The sequence below is a fragment of the Emydura macquarii genome, unplaced genomic scaffold, assembly GCF_026122565.2.
Source record: "Emydura macquarii macquarii isolate MOO-44397 ecotype Brisbane River unplaced genomic scaffold, CSIRO-AGI_Emac_v2 contig_18, whole genome shotgun sequence".
Classification (NCBI taxonomy): Eukaryota; Metazoa; Chordata; order Testudines; family Chelidae; genus Emydura; species Emydura macquarii.
Genome location: NW_027130155.1, coordinates 11,810,391 through 11,827,932, shown reverse-complemented (window position 1 = coordinate 11,827,932; position 17,542 = coordinate 11,810,391). Strand labels below are relative to the sequence as shown.

General features: G+C 41.6%; 1 protein-coding gene across 1 annotated transcript in view; it reads right to left on the bottom strand.

The window, feature by feature from the left end:
• COL4A4 (collagen type IV alpha 4 chain) overlaps positions 1-17,542 on the bottom strand; it is a 120,148-nt gene that overhangs the window by 45,372 nt on the left and 57,234 nt on the right. The window contains exons 23-32 of the mRNA XM_067561705.1: positions 16,111-16,217; positions 13,926-14,109; positions 11,967-12,035; positions 10,199-10,306; positions 9,346-9,564; positions 7,414-7,575; positions 5,666-5,836; positions 4,219-4,362; positions 3,362-3,469; positions 2,860-3,041 (exon numbers count right to left, since the gene is read on the bottom strand). Of these exons, the coding sequence (XP_067417806.1) occupies positions 2,860-3,041; positions 3,362-3,469; positions 4,219-4,362; positions 5,666-5,836; positions 7,414-7,575; positions 9,346-9,564; positions 10,199-10,306; positions 11,967-12,035; positions 13,926-14,109; positions 16,111-16,217 (1,454 nt within the window). The remainder of the gene's footprint in view (positions 1-2,859; positions 3,042-3,361; positions 3,470-4,218; positions 4,363-5,665; positions 5,837-7,413; positions 7,576-9,345; positions 9,565-10,198; positions 10,307-11,966; positions 12,036-13,925; positions 14,110-16,110; positions 16,218-17,542) is intronic.

The following is a 17,542-nucleotide window of genomic DNA, read 5'->3' as shown; positions in this document are numbered from 1 at the left end:
AATAATGGACAAATGCTGATATTTGATACATGCAGGAAACACCAATTATCTTGAATTAGATCTGTGTTTATATTCCTAAGGCTAAAATTTTGCTCAAATACCTTAAATTTCCTGTAGGTGATCCTATTAATGCAATTGTAGTTTAATTCAAAAACAGTACTTCAGTAATGTATTTTACACAAGAACACAAATTAATAAAAAACATTTTATCTCCCCTGTAGGAAGGTGCTGTGGAGAAGGATGTGCCTTCCGTGAGGCTACAGTCTGGGCCAATTAGCTGGGAAGAGCTACCTGAGACCGCTGACTGGGAGAAACCACCTGAGGCCAGCCCTGCCCTAGATGAGCTGCCTGTTGCTGGGGACCCACCGGAGCTGCCTGAGCCTGGTGTGCTGGAGGACCCACCGGGACCCTGTGACCTAGAGAAGCTGCCATCTGCTGATGACCCCAAGGAGTTCCCAGACTTATTGCTGCCTGATGATGAGGGACTCGTGGGACTCCCTCTAGCTGTCTATCCTAGCGAATCAGAGGAAGACCCCTGGCTCCAGGTACCTGGGTTCAGGGTGGGAGGAAGTAGCCCAGGGGCAGCCGACTATAGTTTGGATGAGCTTGTGGTAGCACCAGTGTCAGCGTGTTGCGGCTGGAGCCCCGCTGACCCAATGGTAGAGCCTCTTTGTCACTGATAGGGCCCTGGGCTGGGATGCAGTGGAATCGGGTGGGCCTGCATCCTCCTCCCCCCTTCCCTAGCCACCCTGGAGGTGCTTGTATCTTCTGAACCTGCTGCCACAGAGGATACTGAGCCATTGAACTAGAGACTACTTTGCCTGCCCCCGCCCTGCCTGAGTGCCAGGGTCTACAGACTGCTTTAATAGCTTCGCCCTGCCTGAGGGCCGGGGGCTATAGACTCATTGCCAGTCCTGCCCTCTTGAGGGCCGGGGGCGACAGACTCCTTACCAGTCCCACCCCACCTGGGGGCCGGAGGCTAAAGACCCGCAACCTGCTAGCTTCTTGTTTTGCCTTAGGACAAGGTGCTGTGGCCTTCCTCAGAGCCTGGGCCTGAGGAAGGGTCACGATGCCTCTGCTTGTCCAAGTCACCAGCCTACATCCCCATTTGTTGAACCCCAAAAAATTAGTATTGACCCTCTAATATTTAAAAAGGTAATCTCTTAATTTTTCACCATAAACAAGATGCTGTAGTCAGCAATACATAGATTTAGACTGTCCTTCAGAAATAATCTGGTAAAATACAGATCAAACACTGAAGGTTATGTATATGTCCCTCAAATATCAAGGCCTAAAGTCAACCCCGATTTACACATTGTGCAATCCCATTGACTCATTGCATGGGATGCAAGATGAATTTGCCTCTAATTTAATCTATATCATGCATATGTGTACATTTCCCTTTAGAAACAGTATTTCTCAGCATTCTGTCCAGTGTAAGTTGTCTCTATGGGTGGCAAAGACCAGAGGAGGCTCTTGGACCATGCATGCAAACAAGCAGGCTGTTCTCTGGCCTGAGAAAGAGTGTTGCTCTTGGAAGCAGCTCTGTAAATTTCAGCCTTGTTCAGTTGTTATCTCACTATGGGTAGAGTAGGTGACTCCCACCCTGATTGTGTCCCCTTGGGAATAATGTCAGAGGCTAGACTACTCATGCTCCTATCTTCTTAGTTAGTGAAAACATAGAATCATAGAAGATTAGAGTTGGAAGGGACCTCAGCAGGTTATCTAGTCCAACCCCCTGCTCAAAGCAGGACTAACTTCAGCTAAATCATCCCAGACAGGGCTTTGTCAAGCCAAAGCTTAAAAACTTCTAAAGATGGAGATTCCACCACCTCCCTAGGTAACCCATTCCAGTGCTTCACCACCTTCCTAGTGAAAAACGTTTCCCTAATATCCAGCCTAGACCTCCCCCCATTGCTCCTTGTTCTGTCATCTACCACCATTGAGAACTGCCTAGCTCCATCCTCCCTGGAACCCCTTTCAGGTAGTTAAAGGCTGCTATCAAATCCCCACTCATTCTTCTCTTCTGCAGACTACACAAGCCTAGTTCCCTCAGCCTCTCCTCATACGTCTTGTGCTCCAGCCCCCTAATCATTTTTGTTGCCGTCTGCTGGACACTCTCCAAGTTGTCCACATCCTTTTTGTAGTGGGGGGCCAAAACTGGACACAATACTCCAAATGCGGCCTCACCGATGCTGAATAGAGGGGAATAATCACTTCCCGCAATCTGCTGGCAATGCTCCTATTAATGCAGCCCAATATGCCATTAGCCTTCTTGGCAACCAAGGCACACTGCTGACTCATATCCAGCTTCTTATCCACTGTAAACCCCAGGTCCTTTTCTGCAGAACTGCTGCCTAGCTCGTCGGTCCCCAGTCTGTAGCTGTGCATGGTGAGGGTTCCCAACTACAGAAAGTGGAACCAAACAACTCTATGCTGCAAAGGCCCCCATCCAGCCCAGTATAAAATAAGTGAAAAGAAAGGCAACAAACAAATTTCCCAGTTGTTGACTTTGCATAGTAGGCTGATGCTGTCTTCTCAATAAGATCAGTCATATTGGGTCAGACCAATAATCCATCTAGATCAGTATCCTGTCTTCTGACACTGGCCAGTCCCAGACACTTCAGAGGAAATGAACAGAACAGGGCAATTCATTGAGTGATCCATCCCTTGTCATCCAGTCCCAGATTCTGCCAGTCAGAGGTTTAGGTGTGATCTGGCATATGAGCTTTATAAGCATGCTCCTGTGGCTTGTGTACCACCACCAGCCAAGTTTCTTGGAGTCTGAGCTCTCAAGAAGTATAAAAATGAAGTACAGTACAGTGTATCCATGATCTTGCACTGTTGCTCCTAGCTTACCTGGTCACCCTGTTGGCCTTGAAAACCAGTAATTCCTTTTAAACCTGCTGATCCTGGAGAGCCTGGCAGCCCTGGAAACCCAATCTGTCCACTCTCACCAGGGTCACCCTTTTGAGTTCCTGAGAGTCCATCTTTGCCTGGAAATCCTGGGATCCCTCTGACTCCAGGAGTGCCTTTTTCACCTGAAATTATTCCATAACAAAAGATTATTGTAAATTTATCCTGGCCCCTGGGTGATAAATTTTAGTGCCACATTTTTGTGGGTAGACTTGTGCGCTCACAATTCATTAGTGCATAATCAATTGTAGACAGAGACTGTGGTATTTATACAACTAACTAAACAATATGTCAGCATAATCAGGTAATTGAATGTTCAGATGCTTATATTTGTGTTCAGTTATGCCTGCAATTTTACACCTACAATAATTGTGGCACTGTGACAAATTGTAGCCATTTTAAGAAATCAGTAAAGGTGATACCTACACACATTTTATGAGCTCACCTGTTTCCCCTGGAAACCCAGCATCGCCAGGAAGACCTTGTTCCCCCTTTTGTCCTTTTTCCAGCCATAAAGTAATGAAACCACTGTCTCCTTGAGCACCTCTTTCACCTTTGAAAAAGAACATGTTGAATATATTCAAATGCTAGCTGACCACAGTGTATCATAAAATGTCATTAAAATACATTTAAGTACTTGAACTCTCTCCTAAAGTCTTACCAGAATGCCTTTTTCTCTTCTCTTTAGAATGTAATGTAAGCCTCATTTATCTGAACAAGTTTATCATTGAAGTTATTTTGTGTTTCCCCTTTTTTATTAATCAGTAACTTTCCTTTGTGTGACCTGGCAATTGCTTCCTGTCTGGGTGAAGTAGTTTGCCTGAGGGTTATTGCACTTGCCATTGTAGAGATCTTGGGGCTTTCACTGACTGTATTTGGCTAGTTGATCTTTATTCCTCATTTAATGTTGGGAGATAATATTGCAAATAAACTTTATATATACTGTACATTGAACAATGAGGAAAAACATGACAGAACCCTAAAGAATGCCCTGTTTCAAATTGTTGATGAGATACTGTTGCCCATTACCTGTGGTGAGAGCGAGCTGCATGAGATGCAGCCGTGAGTGTAAGGGCACATAAAAACACACAGGTACATGAAAAAGCCAGAATCATTAAACAGACCATCTGATTTTTTTCTCATGTGTATACCCGATTTACACGGGTGTAATGCCACTGATCCCATTTGAAAATGGAGGTGAATTGATAAGAGGCCTTTTATAACAAACAGGAAATTAAAACAATTTTATAAACACAAATGAAAAAACAATTGAAAAGCAGAGATAATATGGTTTCTCCATACCTTTTTGCCCTCCATCCCCACATTCACCAGTAGGTCCACCTGGACCCATTTCTCCTTGTTCACCTTTTCCACCTGGGATTCCTGTCTGTCCTTGTTTTCCTGGGAGTCCTGGGAAACCTTGGATGCCTTGGATCCCTTTGCTTCCTGATAATAATATTAAGATACTGATGTGCTTAACTAATAGTCTACTATGGTGCTGCCTTTAGATTCTGAGAAAGAGCAGAAGGGAGACCGTTTAGAGAGAGTTTTGGAAAGTTAGTAATATATGAGAACCAACAGCAAGCAAATGTATTTGGCTAATACTAAGGTAAAGCTTGGTAACTCTAGAACATGCAGTAGCAACATTCACTGTTTAGGTATTTAGTGATACTCATCACTGTGGTATCTCAGCTACAAAAGGTTACACACAGAATTGCACTCAGGCGTAATGGAAGGTAGCCACCACAGGGAGCCATTTGAGGCTCCTTGATACTCACCCACCCGGTCCTGGCAAAAGTTAGCCTTCCACTGCTCTAACTTTCACTCAGACTTTACTCATCAGTGGAAGATCAAGCGTAGTGGGGCTCTGCCTACCCCTGCCCTTTTTGGGGACTTTCTGATATACTCCTTCCCTCTTCTTCCTCCAGCACTAGGGATGTGGCTGTCTCCACCTGATTTCCACTGTCAGAGTCCTCCTCTGTAAGGTAAATTCTCTGCTGGCTAACTCCAGCCATTTTAAATCCCCTTTGTGACATTATGGGATATGAAGTGGTCTAACGGACTGGAGCAGCCAGCCCACAGAGAACAGTTAACCTCCTATATTTTCATTCTCTTATAACTTGCTAGAAAATTAAACCCCCAAAGGAGGAGAAACACTTATTTGATGCTTAGTTTCAAGCCAAATGATTTTTTTTTTCAGTTTGAGGAAAGTAATTCAGCTTTTTAAACACATTTACGCATTTTTAAAGCACTTTGTTACTGCCTCAGTAAATGCCTCTTACTTTCAAATCTAAACTGTTGCTAAAGTTTTACTAAACAATTCCCCAAATGCTGGTAGCATTAGAGAGGATTCACAGTTGGGAGAAGCTCTTTCCCCAATCACACATACGCATACATCTTAGGCGCACATGAGTATTCTCTCAAACAATATCACACTGAAGTCAGGACACAATAATGACAAGTTGCAAACAGGAAGGAGGACATAGTTAATAGAAATCTGCCTGTAACTTTCAAAAAAAGAACCAGTTCCAAAGATTCTTTGGAACTCTTTACACTTGCTTGACTTTTGCTCAAAGAGACATAAGAAAGGGTGATAGTCTCATTGTTTTTCACTGTGCTAGAACCATGTGCTAGAAGCTGGAAGGGAGAGAGGGGTGCAAAGTATTCTCACTGACACCACTGGAGAAGGAGCAGCTCTTTAAAAGACTTGCGTGTAAAAGGGTGATAGATCACATTAGGCTTCATATACCTCGTTGTCCTGGGAGTCCAGGTAATCCATCGTTCCCAGGAAGCCCCGGATATCCTTGAGGGCCTTGAGAACCAGAGATCCCTGGTGCACCAGGAGCTCCTGGTAGGCCCTTCATTCCAACTGCCTCTGGTGGGCCCATGACTCCTTTCTGACCTTTAAAACCCAGTAAGCCTGAGAAAACAGTTTATTTTACTCACTTTATACCCAGAAGTACAAAAGAAGATTCAGCAATACAGATGGTCATAAAAAGGATGGGGGAAGGGGTCTTATAGAAAATTACTGATTTTTGGTTGAAACTTGAATACTGCAAACTCTAGGCTGAAAATTTAAATATTTTGATTTGTAAATACTGCCACGTTGCCTTCTGGGAGTGGAGAGACAGTACATCATGGGAATCGCTGGCCCTGTTGGGATATTTTGGTTTTCAGGTGAAATATTTAGATTTTTGGGTGTTTGGTATTTTTGACGAAAATTCAATTTTACATAAAAAAACAGTTTCAACAGAAATTTTTCCATCAGTCTTGCGTAGTAACACTTTTACTTAACCCTGGACTGTAACTACATGCTAAATAAACAGCACACTTAAGTTACTGAAGATCACAAAGTAGGAAATACTTAACTCTTCCATAGTATTAAAAAACACAATGAATGTATATTTACAAGGCCAGTTAAGCAATGTATTATACTATTGAAGACAGTATCAAAAAAGGACCTTGATCTTTTCACTCCACTGACAGCCTGAGATGGGATCAGGCTGACCAAAAGGAAGGTATAGAACGCACTGTCCAAGTGCCAGCTGGCCAAAAGATCCTCACTGGACTGTCTCTGACTGATATGTCAGTCAGGTGGTCAATACATAGGAGGGAATTAAATGTAGCACAAGAGTTCAGAATAAAAGTACAAGTGAAAAATTTAAGATCTCTGCTCAGACCAGCTCCATCATGAATCCCAAACTCCCCTGGGCATACATTAGCAGAATGCAATTGTGTAATTGTATAGAAGATATAGAATTCACGATTCTCTCTTTTTCTGAGCCCTATAACTTTGTCTTCCACTACCAAGGGAACCATTGCTGTATGCTTCACAAATATGGACCAAATGACATACACCGTTAAAAATGTGACTGAACTATAGTGAGGGGTATCAGCTGGGAGCACAATGAGGGAAGGGTGGCTGAGAGAGACCCAGAGCTTACGTTTTTTGTTTTTGTTTTTTTCATATCATTATGACTAATTAGAAGGTTCCCAGTAGTTAATTTTACCATGGTGGCACATGAATTGCTCCTCAATACAAGATGGGATGCCATGGTTAGTTTATTTGCACATCATCATGTAATACTCAAAGAGATAGCCGGAGGACACCACTGTAGAACATTTTCCTCAGGCCAGCAGGGAAATGAGCAAGTTGTGGAAAAGAAGCTGCTGAGAGTCAGGGGAGACACTTTCAGTTTACTGAACCTTAAGATAGTGAATAATTTTCACGAGCCACATAATTCAGTCATTCTTAACTGATGTTTTTCTTAAGTCAAAATGGCAGCTTCTGAAAAGTTTTCGCTCTGATACCTCTGAAATCAATGGGAGCTTTGCTATTGGCCTTCCCTGGGAACAGGGGGAGGCTCAAAGTGATTATCTGCAGCTGGAAAATCAATGGGACCCAAAATAATAAGGGATTATTTGATGTGTAGATGTTCACTCTGAAAAGATGCACAAAGTTCAGAGCTGTGGTGTAATATTATGAGTGCTGTTTACCTGGAGGGCCTCGTCGTCCAAGAACTCCTGGCAGTCCTGGTGGCCCTGGTAAGCTTTTATCACCTGGCTCACCGGGTGAGCCTGGACAGCCTGGCGCTCCTATTTCACCTTTTCTGCCGCTCGGACCTTTGGCACCTAGAAATCCTGGTGTACCAGGCTGTCCTAGAAAGAGGCAATATTTCTCCTGACAAACTTCCCATCCACTCGCCCGGCCCCCTCCCCATAGAGTTCAGGGATTTCATTTTTAAGGCAACCTATTCAATTATTGTTTTATTTTACCTACCCATGTGGATGGTTCTTTTCTATAGGTTTTCAAAAAAGTTTGATGCCTTCCTGCATTTCGGAGTTGGCCGTTACCAAGAATGGCTGCATCCTGCTTTCAGGGGCAAATACTGACTTCCACCTCTGTGGGTAAGGAGGGCCTCCTAGCAGCAGGCTCATCTACTCGGCCTTCCAGTGTGGACCGAGGGGCAGTGAATTGCAGTCTACACTAATTTGCTGAGCTGTAAGTACCTGCTAGCATGAACTAAAAGGTACCTGCTTTGTGTTAGCATAGTGGTGTTCTGGTCTCACCTGTTGCGTGACCTTGGGCAAGTCAGTTCACCTCTGTGTCTGTCTCTGTTTCTCCTTCCACCCTTTGCCTTGTCTGTAGACTGTAAGCAATTTGAGGCAGTGACTGTCTCTTCCTATGTGTACATACAGTGCTTGGCACACTAGAGCCCTAATCTCAGCCAGGGCCTTTAGGTGCTATTGTGATACAAATAAGGCTAAGGTTTAGTCATGGGTATTTTTAATAAAAGTCATGGACAGGTCACAGGCAATAAACAAAAATTTACAGCCTGTGACCTGGCCACGACTTTTCCTAAAAATACCCCAACTAAATCTTAACTGCTCCCAGGGCGCTGCCACTCTTGGGGTTCCCGGGGATGCTGCTGCTCTGGGGAGCTCAGGGATGCCACTGATTTGGGGGGCCCCGGGGTGCTGATGCGCTTGGGAGCTCCAGGGGCCAACTGCACCAGCTTCTGCTGAAGGGGCTGTTGCGGCGGGCCACAGAACTGCTCCAGCTACTCGGGCAGCCCTGAGATTTGCTGCACCAGCCACTGTTGCTGTGGAAGTCACGCAGGTCGCAGAAAGTCACGGAATCCATGACTGCAGTGACTTCTGTGACAGACTCACAACCTTAGACACAAAGAATAAAAGGAAACTCCACTGTCACGCCATGGCTTCCCCCTTCCAACCCTGTAGATCTCTCCAGTGCCCAACTAATCCTTAAGTGTAAATCCCATTAGAATCTTCCAGTCAGTTCCTTTAGGGCAAAGTCCAGTTACCATCAATGGATATTGATCAATGGATGCAGACAAAATTTTTGGCCAACTTGGAGAGTTCAAAGGGGGATAAGGTACCTGCATTTGGAATTGTTTGGGAAGAGGCTTGTGCATGCTTGTGCTACAGAGGGCCAATTGGCTGGCGCACTCTCACACAGGAAATGAGAGAGCCAGTAAAGGGATGCTGTGTGTCATGATGTCTTCAAAGAAGAATTAGTGCAGGTAAGTAATTTTATCTTCTTGTCTGCATACAACAGCTACTTCAGAAATGCCCATAACTTTCAAGGACTTTGTAAAGGTCTTACCACATTTTTAATGTTTATAAACACAAGTGGCTGAGCTGCCGAATTAAGTATTCCCTATTCTATCAAATGTTCTTTTTAGGCTGTACTAGTGCTTGTGTCCTAGACAATAGATTGAAATAATATTATGTGAAAAAAGCATAATATTTTTCTTCTACTCCAGGGACCTAATTCTGCTTTCATTTACACTGGTGTAAAAATCAGGAGTAACTTCACATCAGTCATTGTGGAGCCACAGAAGAGTCAGCACCAGGTCCCATGTCTCTGTCTTTATCCTTTAAACACAATAGAAATATGACTCATACCTTGTAGCCCAGGAGTGCCTGGATCACCTCGTATTCCTTGTGAACCGGGTAATCCTGGCAACCCTCTGTTGCCCGGAATTCCTGGAAGACCATAACTGGTATCACCTGGAACACCTTTTTGACCTGCCAGTCCAGGAGTGCCAGGAAAACCTGGTGCACCATCAAGAGTAGAACCTCTTTCACCTTCATCACCTGGATCACCAGCATGGCCCCGAAAGCCTATTGAATTTAAAAATCACACAAAGTAGGCTACAGTATAGATAGTACGTTTTTAAAAGAGCAGGACACCATAATGCAAATTTAAGAGAATGAAAATATTCCATTTATATGTAAAATAATATTTACATACTTCTCACTGGAAACTCCAGGTTTCTCACTGGATAATGATGAAATCAATAAGCCATTGTGGAAATGATACGCTGCAGGGTGATATGTGTTTGGGGCATTATATATTTGTCTTGTGTACTCCCCATCTTTGTTTAGTCCAATCCCTTTGGTGAGTAAATATGTTTTCAATGTCCTTGCCTTCAAGGTTCACATATAACAGACATGATCCTGCTACAGGTTCTGAATTGGTCGAGTCTCAGCAGCACCTTCTGTTGTTGTGGCAACAGAGCATACTAGAAGGGATTCATCTATACATCAGCCTAACTGGAAAAGTAACTTCCATCCCAACCTCAACAACCTTACAATTGAACTTTAGACACACATCCCGCTTCTCAGGGAAAGAGGCTGAGATGGTTAAAGCTAGCATGGCAGTTTACCCTATCTGATACAAGTATACATGCACAAATATTACAGTATGTGCAGCTCCATGTTTCATGTAAAAAAACACTGTCCCTCTTTCACTTACCTTCTGGCCCCATAACTCCTGATGTCCCTGGTTTGCCTCGTTGGCCCTTTTGCCCATCAAAGCCATGTGGCCCAGGAGGACCAGGGGGTCCTCTTAATCCCTTTGGTCCTGAGAACACAGTAAAAATACAGATTTCACAGGATCCGCTTGTAACCTATCAAACCTCTCTGTGAACTAAAATGAGACGTAAGTAAATAGTAGTGCATCTTTATTGCATCCTGCCTTGTGTACAACGTAAGAATGGCCATACTGGGTCAGACCAATAGTCTATCCAGCCCACTATCCTGTCTTCTGACAGTGGCCAATGCCAGGTGCTTCAGAGGGAATGAACAGAACAGGTAATCATCAAGTGATCCATCCCATCGCCCATTCCCAGCATCTGGCAAACAGCAATCCCTGCCCATCTGGCTAATAGCCATTGATGGCCCTATCCTCCATGAACTTGTCTAGATCTTTTTTTGAAATATAAAAAATAGATAGTGTTTACATGCAAATCTTCCTTTTTATCTGTTTTGAAGATCAAGTACTTTCATATCTTCCTGAACATTTTGGGAAGGGCCACTGAAGTTGGCACTGGAAGGTATGACTGATAGCTGCCAACTTGGACCCCAGGGCTGTGCACTAGTCTGTACATCTCCAGAATGGGGTTAATCTAGGCCCCAGGACATTAAAACAAATGCAGCAGAATAAATTATACAGCTAGCAATCACATGAACCTACTGAACACCAGGTCCTAATTCAATGTCTATGTGCATATAGTAAGATAGGATGTAAACTTTGAATCCCAAGATTTATAGGTGAAAGTTGTATTTTTTATTTATGCTGGGATGGCACAGATGAGCAGAATGTATTGGTCCCTGTTCTTTCGCTTCAGGGTGTATGAGGTCCCCGTCTAGCTAAAATTTACAATATTTTTATCCGGCTGCTGTATAAAGGTCACCTAAAAGTGGATTCAGTGAAAATCCAATGTGTTCATTTGCTTTTGGTAAGATCTTTCTCTATTTTCTTGGAATTTTCCTACCCTTTTGAAGCTGACCACCAGCAACAATTAATAGGCAGTTGGTCAACCCCAGATTTAACACTATGCATTTAAAATGGAATTAGACAAGGGACAAATTTGGACCTGTCTTTCTATAAAAATAGAGCTCTTCATATTCAGTTGTGGCTTTGCCAGGAGCCCCAAGCCAGGGTCATTACCCAGGCCAATTGTTCTGCCCTTGTAGCAGACTATGACTCTGAAAGTCAGAATCTGCCTTCTGGGGGCTCTCTTTGGTTTGAGGGGGGAGTGCCCTGTGCCAGGTCTATACCCAGTATGTTTACTTTCCCTGTCATGTGGACGTAGATTCTCCTGTTAATGGATGGAGCCAAGGCTTTTCCCACCCTGTCCCAGCCACCTGCATTGACATGGGATGTTGCAACCCACAGAGGTTGCTGTCCTCATGCGGCCACTCATGATCATAGTAGCCATTGCAAGGGGGCTGCTTCCATCCACTCATGCTCTTTGGTGACCACATAAGCTGAGCCATAGCCTAGACCTTAATTACCTGTGGTTGTAATTAGTTTACAGTCTATTCCTGTGTATTTATGACCTTCCATTTTATAGACCTTTGTGCTCCAGTTCAATAACTAGAATATTCACCATGTGGCTTACTGTTACCAAGTTGGCTAGTTTTTAGTAGCCACTCACCATCATTTAAACACTGATAACATTCTATAAAATTCTATAAAAATCAGAACATTCCCCATTTTCCCCTCTGAGTAAACAGACCTTGAGCACCTCGAAAACCTACAGGGCCTGGACTCCCAGGAGATGGTGGAACATAGCAGATGGTGTCACCTGAAACAAGAGGAAAAATACATTATGCAAGTATTGTACATGAATAAACCAAGTATGATGATCTAGGTTTTTGAACATGTCAATGTTATCATTAACCAAATGTACAAACTGTAAGGATTATAGAACATTATGCAACTAGTTATTTCCATATTCTTTAAGGCAAAGGGTTATTTTAATTCTAATGTTCTTGTTACCTATTTGATGTCAGGTTATACTCATAATTTGATCAACTGTAATGTTGGTGTCGGGAACATATTCTGCAGAGATTAATTAATACATTTATTATTTTCTGTGGTGTTGGCAGTAAAAATATTGCCTTTAACATATTCTGTTGAAGTGGTGGTGGAGGTGGAGAGAACTTTAAAATGGCATACTAATCTCTTCTTAATTATGTAAATTTCTGCTTTGCCTACAGCTAAGTCAATTCCACAATATCCACTAAGAGTTACATTGCATCAAAGCATTTTGTTCTTGATGAAAGCTGCCTTAACACTGAAATGACAGGCTACACTGATCTGCTACCTGAGAGATTCAGGGTTAAGATTAGTTTCTAATGCCCAGAACATGTTTTGACCCTATGCATATCAGACAAGCAAGCTATTCCAGGATTAATAGCATCAGCAGCTAGATGTAGTGGTGATAATTTAAAAATGAATTAAAATTTTCCTTATACTCTTCAGAGAAACAATTCAGTATGACTGCACAGCATGCAGTATGAAAACAAAAAGAGCACTTCATAAATAATCTTTACCCTGTCTGGTTTGTTACAGGAAATGGAAGTCAGTGTGGCACTTGTTCAAAGTAGAATTTATCTATCACTGAGCTACTGTATTTGCAAAGAGGACTCCAAGAGAGTCCAAGAACTGGAAAATTCACCATGGTTTGGTGCTTGTGTAAGTCAAACATGGAAAAAGGTTTGTTATACATAATGTTTGAATCAGTAAAGGTATTTAATTGACTGTCAAGGCCTCTAGCACAAGGTAAGTGATCTTTAGAAGTAACAGAGAAAGAAGTTTGGGAAGATAAGAGGAGAATGCAAAGGATCATCAGGGAAGGAGTCAGCAAGATGAAAACCTGAAATTCAACTATAATTTATTTATCATAGGACAGGGTAATGACTTCAATATTAAATTTAAGTATGTGCTTGCTTTTTTTAAAAAGTCTACATGGAATTATAAAACATAGATCCAATTTTTCTCATTTTATTCAAATGAGGATTCCTATTAAAATCTAGAAAAAGTTAACCAGATTTAACCAAATAATTTTTAGATAGAATTAGCTTTCCATGTGTAGCAATTTGTATTAAAAAGCAAGATTTAATCACAAGATTAACAGGAATACACCAAAAGTAAAAGAATTTAATATATAAATCAGAAAATTTAGATTCACATAGCTAACCTGAACAGCACAGTTTTAGATTAAATATTATACTGTATATACTGAAAAATGTATCATCTGGAAATCATATTTACATCTTTACTAATCTGAGTTTTACTACTTTGATCTATTATTTCTTTTTCATGTGTTATTCCACTTTCTCTGTCTGTCTGTGACATCTTCCCATAGGTTATTCTAACACAACTTCATGAATCAGCAATGGCTCTATATTATATGACACTATCATTTTTTTCCTGTTCCTTCATCCAGCCCTGCAAGTCCTTACTCACATGGATACTCCTCACTCCATTGGGTAGTCCCACCAACGTTACACAAGTAACGTTTGTAGATTCAGGACCTTAGTGAATCAACATTTATAGGTATTTCATGTGTCTTGTGTCTCACCTGTGTCTGCTCCTGAATGCAGATATCCCAGTTGAGAAGCAGACTGCTTGAATCCTACCAAGCACATATTAAATGAGAGAGTTTTTTAATGTTAAGATTCAAAATTACCTTTTTGACCCTTTGGACCAGGTGGCCCACTTATACCAGTACTTCCTGGGTCTCCAGGGAGACCTCTAATTCCCTGTGGGCCAGGAAATGCCGAACCTGATGGTCCCATAGGCCCTCTTGAACCAGGAAGTCCTGGTGTCCCAAGAAATCCTTTATCACCTGGCAATGCTGATCCACCATCACCCTATTTTTAAAAAAAAGAATACGTATAAGCTCCACAAGAATAGCCCATTTTCTTTCTTTCATTAACTGTAAGTACAGTATTAGAGCAATATTTGAAAAATCTTTGGTTGCACAACAAAATGACTAAATGGGTGATATCTGTGATTTCTTTAAATTAATTTTGTGGTAGGCTTACAAACTGCAATATAGGCTCAGTAACTTTATGGTACTGTACAAGTTAGTTGGCCTCGAAATAAAGAACCAATTTCTTCTCTGGGTGAGATCCAAACCCTCCTTTGCCCTCCCCGTTCATTGTACAAAGCCTGAGTAAATGGGCTTTTTGCAGGGAATAGGTGAGGATAGCTGTGGAGGCTAGAATCCTCATTGGGAAAGATCACAGGACTGCTTGGCTCAACACATGCATGAATATTGGAGATAGTTGTTGGCTTGGAAAACTGTGAGCAAACCTTTCACCAAGAAATGAGTTTCACTTTCAGTTACACTGGAGTTAATAGTGTTTACTAGCAGTAAGGGAGAGTGGAATCTGGTCTATGATCATTTACAATTAAGTTGTTGATAAACATTGCAAACTGAAGGCCTGATCAAAGCTAAATATTTCTCTACCTCATGTACAACTTAAAGGAAAATCCTTAAATTCCGTGCTCTGAACAAGGTTGTGGTTATACGAACATCTGGTAGATAGATGCACATGGAAGTTGTGCCTCAGCAGCTCAATGGAATGTACACCAGTTTGCTGCTTGGCTAATGAAATAATGGCCTTACCTAACCTAAGTCTCTGAACTCCTAGTCTGGCCCTTTTTTCCTTTAAGGTGAATATGAAAGGAAAGCCACAATCTGAATGCTTCAGGCTTCTCTTCCACTTACACAAATTAAAATAAAATTAGGAGTGGAGAATGGCCAGAAAATAGAATATGTCAGAACCACACATTTCTGCAGGATTGGATGGTTAAGGTTAGGCTTCAAAGGAAAATGGTGCTGAACACCAACACGTACAAGTGTAAAATAGGAGTGGCAGACAAGTGAAATACTGGAAATAAAGATTTTTTAAATGACAATCATTTTGAGATATTTGTTTTACTTTACAGAAGGTTGTGAATCACATATTATAATATGAACTGTTTTATGCCAAGTTCCCAATCAGTAAATGTTAAGAGAAGTTGCTTGATTGTGTTAGCCATGGTATTACATTAATGGGAGGCTAGTGCATGCAACTTGATTGATAATTATTTGTATTGTATAAACTATCTTGATGAAGATACTTAAAGAATCAGAGGGAGGTGGCCTAGCAGATGAGGTCAGGAAGGGAGTTCTATACACAGAAGGCTGTGTGCAAGGCGCAAACATGCGTGTAGGATAAGGATACAAAGGGAAGATCTAGATGAATAGACGGGCAGAGCAAAGAAATCATGGGAGGAGACTAAAAGGAGACCAAAGCAGAAAGTTAAGGAGAAGTTACATTGTCAAACCTTGTATTTGACTTGAAAAAGGAGTGAGTGGAATGATTTTAGGAGGGCCTGAAAGCAGTCAGAGCATTGAATGAGGTAGCTGATTTTCACAGCAGAGTTTTTGATAGAAAAGAGACTAATCAACAGAGTCCAAGACCATGGACAGGAAGAAAAGGGTGGAGAAGATGATCTTGGGATTTTACCAAGAGGCGTTCATTGCTGAGGGGAGTATCAGTGGAGTGGCTGGAGCAGAAGCCAAATTTTAGGGCATAAAGGAGGGAATTAATGAAGAGATGTTGAAGACAATGAGATCAAAGTAGAGATTGTGTATTCTCAGTCCCATCACGCAGATACAGTATATTCAGAAAATACACCTAAGATCTCTAAAATAAAGAGGTGAGATTTTTTAATTGGTCAGCAGTGGTGATTCTTCTCCAGATTAGTAGGAAAACACAAAACAGTTTAATTGGTAAATAATTTGGGAATTTACTGAATTTTCAGTAAAATGTGAAATTCAAAACAACAAACAAAACAGTTCCTAACAAAGTTAAACATACTTGAATTCCCCTCTCTCCAGGCAATCCTGGATCACCGTCTCTGCCAGCAATACCTTTTTGGCCTAGAAGTCCCGGAATCCCAGGAGCACCTCTTTCTCCTTTTATTCCTTAAAACAATTAAAAAGAAGCTAAGAGTAATATCCACAGCGGTTGTTTGTCTATTTCTTCCTGCTCAGATGAATGATAGGTAATCATTATTGATATTTGGACAAAACATTTGAGACTCCACAAGAATTTTCTTCAGCTCATAAAGTGGGATTTCTTTAATGCAGGGTTTAAGTTTCTTCCTCTGTTCTTCTCTTCTAATTTGGAACAATGTATCTAGGATTGTGGTGGGTTTTCAATCAGTTGAAGTCTTTAAATCAAGACTGGATCTCTTTCTCAAAGATACATTCTAGTTAAAACAGACATTACTGGCTTGATACAGAGATTACTGGATGAAGTTCTTTGGCCTGTGATATGCAGGAGATTAGACTAAATCAGTGTTTCTTAACCTTTTTGATACCAGGGACCAGCTTGCTGCCTTCCTAAACTGTGTCAGGGAGATCTCAGGGAGACTGGTGCCGGTCCATAAACCAGTCGTTCAGAAACACTGGAGTAGATGATTGTAATTATCATCATGAGTTTGGGGTGGCCACATTATGCAACCCAAATGAGTGCCAGTAAAATCTACACGCTACATGACACTACCATGCATTCTGTCTGTGCGTATGTTCAGATATCCAACAAATGCTTTAGAGAATGTTTTTAAATTTGTTGGAACTGTGACTTCCAATCTTCTACCTTTAAAGCAAGATCTATTATTTGGCATGAATCTATCTGTACAACGGTCAGAAGAAGAGACAAATTAAAACTAATGAAGCCTTGACAAATGATCTAAAATAACCCTGTGTACATAAAAACGTCATGTCTTTAAAATCAGATATTGCAGTACATCGCAAGAGCTAGAAGCAATTTGGGAATCTCTCTTTTCCAATGAGGTAAGATTCATGTTTTGAGTTATGCATACTTACATGATATTGAACTTTAAACCACACAGTAATGCAGAGGTATACAATGTATCTCACAGCAGTGTAATTTCCAGGATATTTGGGCACAAGAAATAAATGTTCTTATGATATTTTTTACTGTTTTAAGTGATTTATGCTCAAAGATTTAGGATGTTAATATAGTTGATAAATCCTTGGGGAGATGCATTTATGGACAACAGTGCAGGTGAGACAACTAAATGTAATTATCACATGGCTTTGCAGTTTATCATATGGATATCTTGAGGACATATGGGAGACGTGTGTGTCTGTCACTCTCTCTCTATATATACTGTGAAATACTTACCCTATTGAAATCAGTGGGAGTTTTGCTACCCACTTCAGTGGAGCCAGGATTTCACCCATAGTGTTATGCTGCAGCATGGTAAATAATGTGGAGTGAT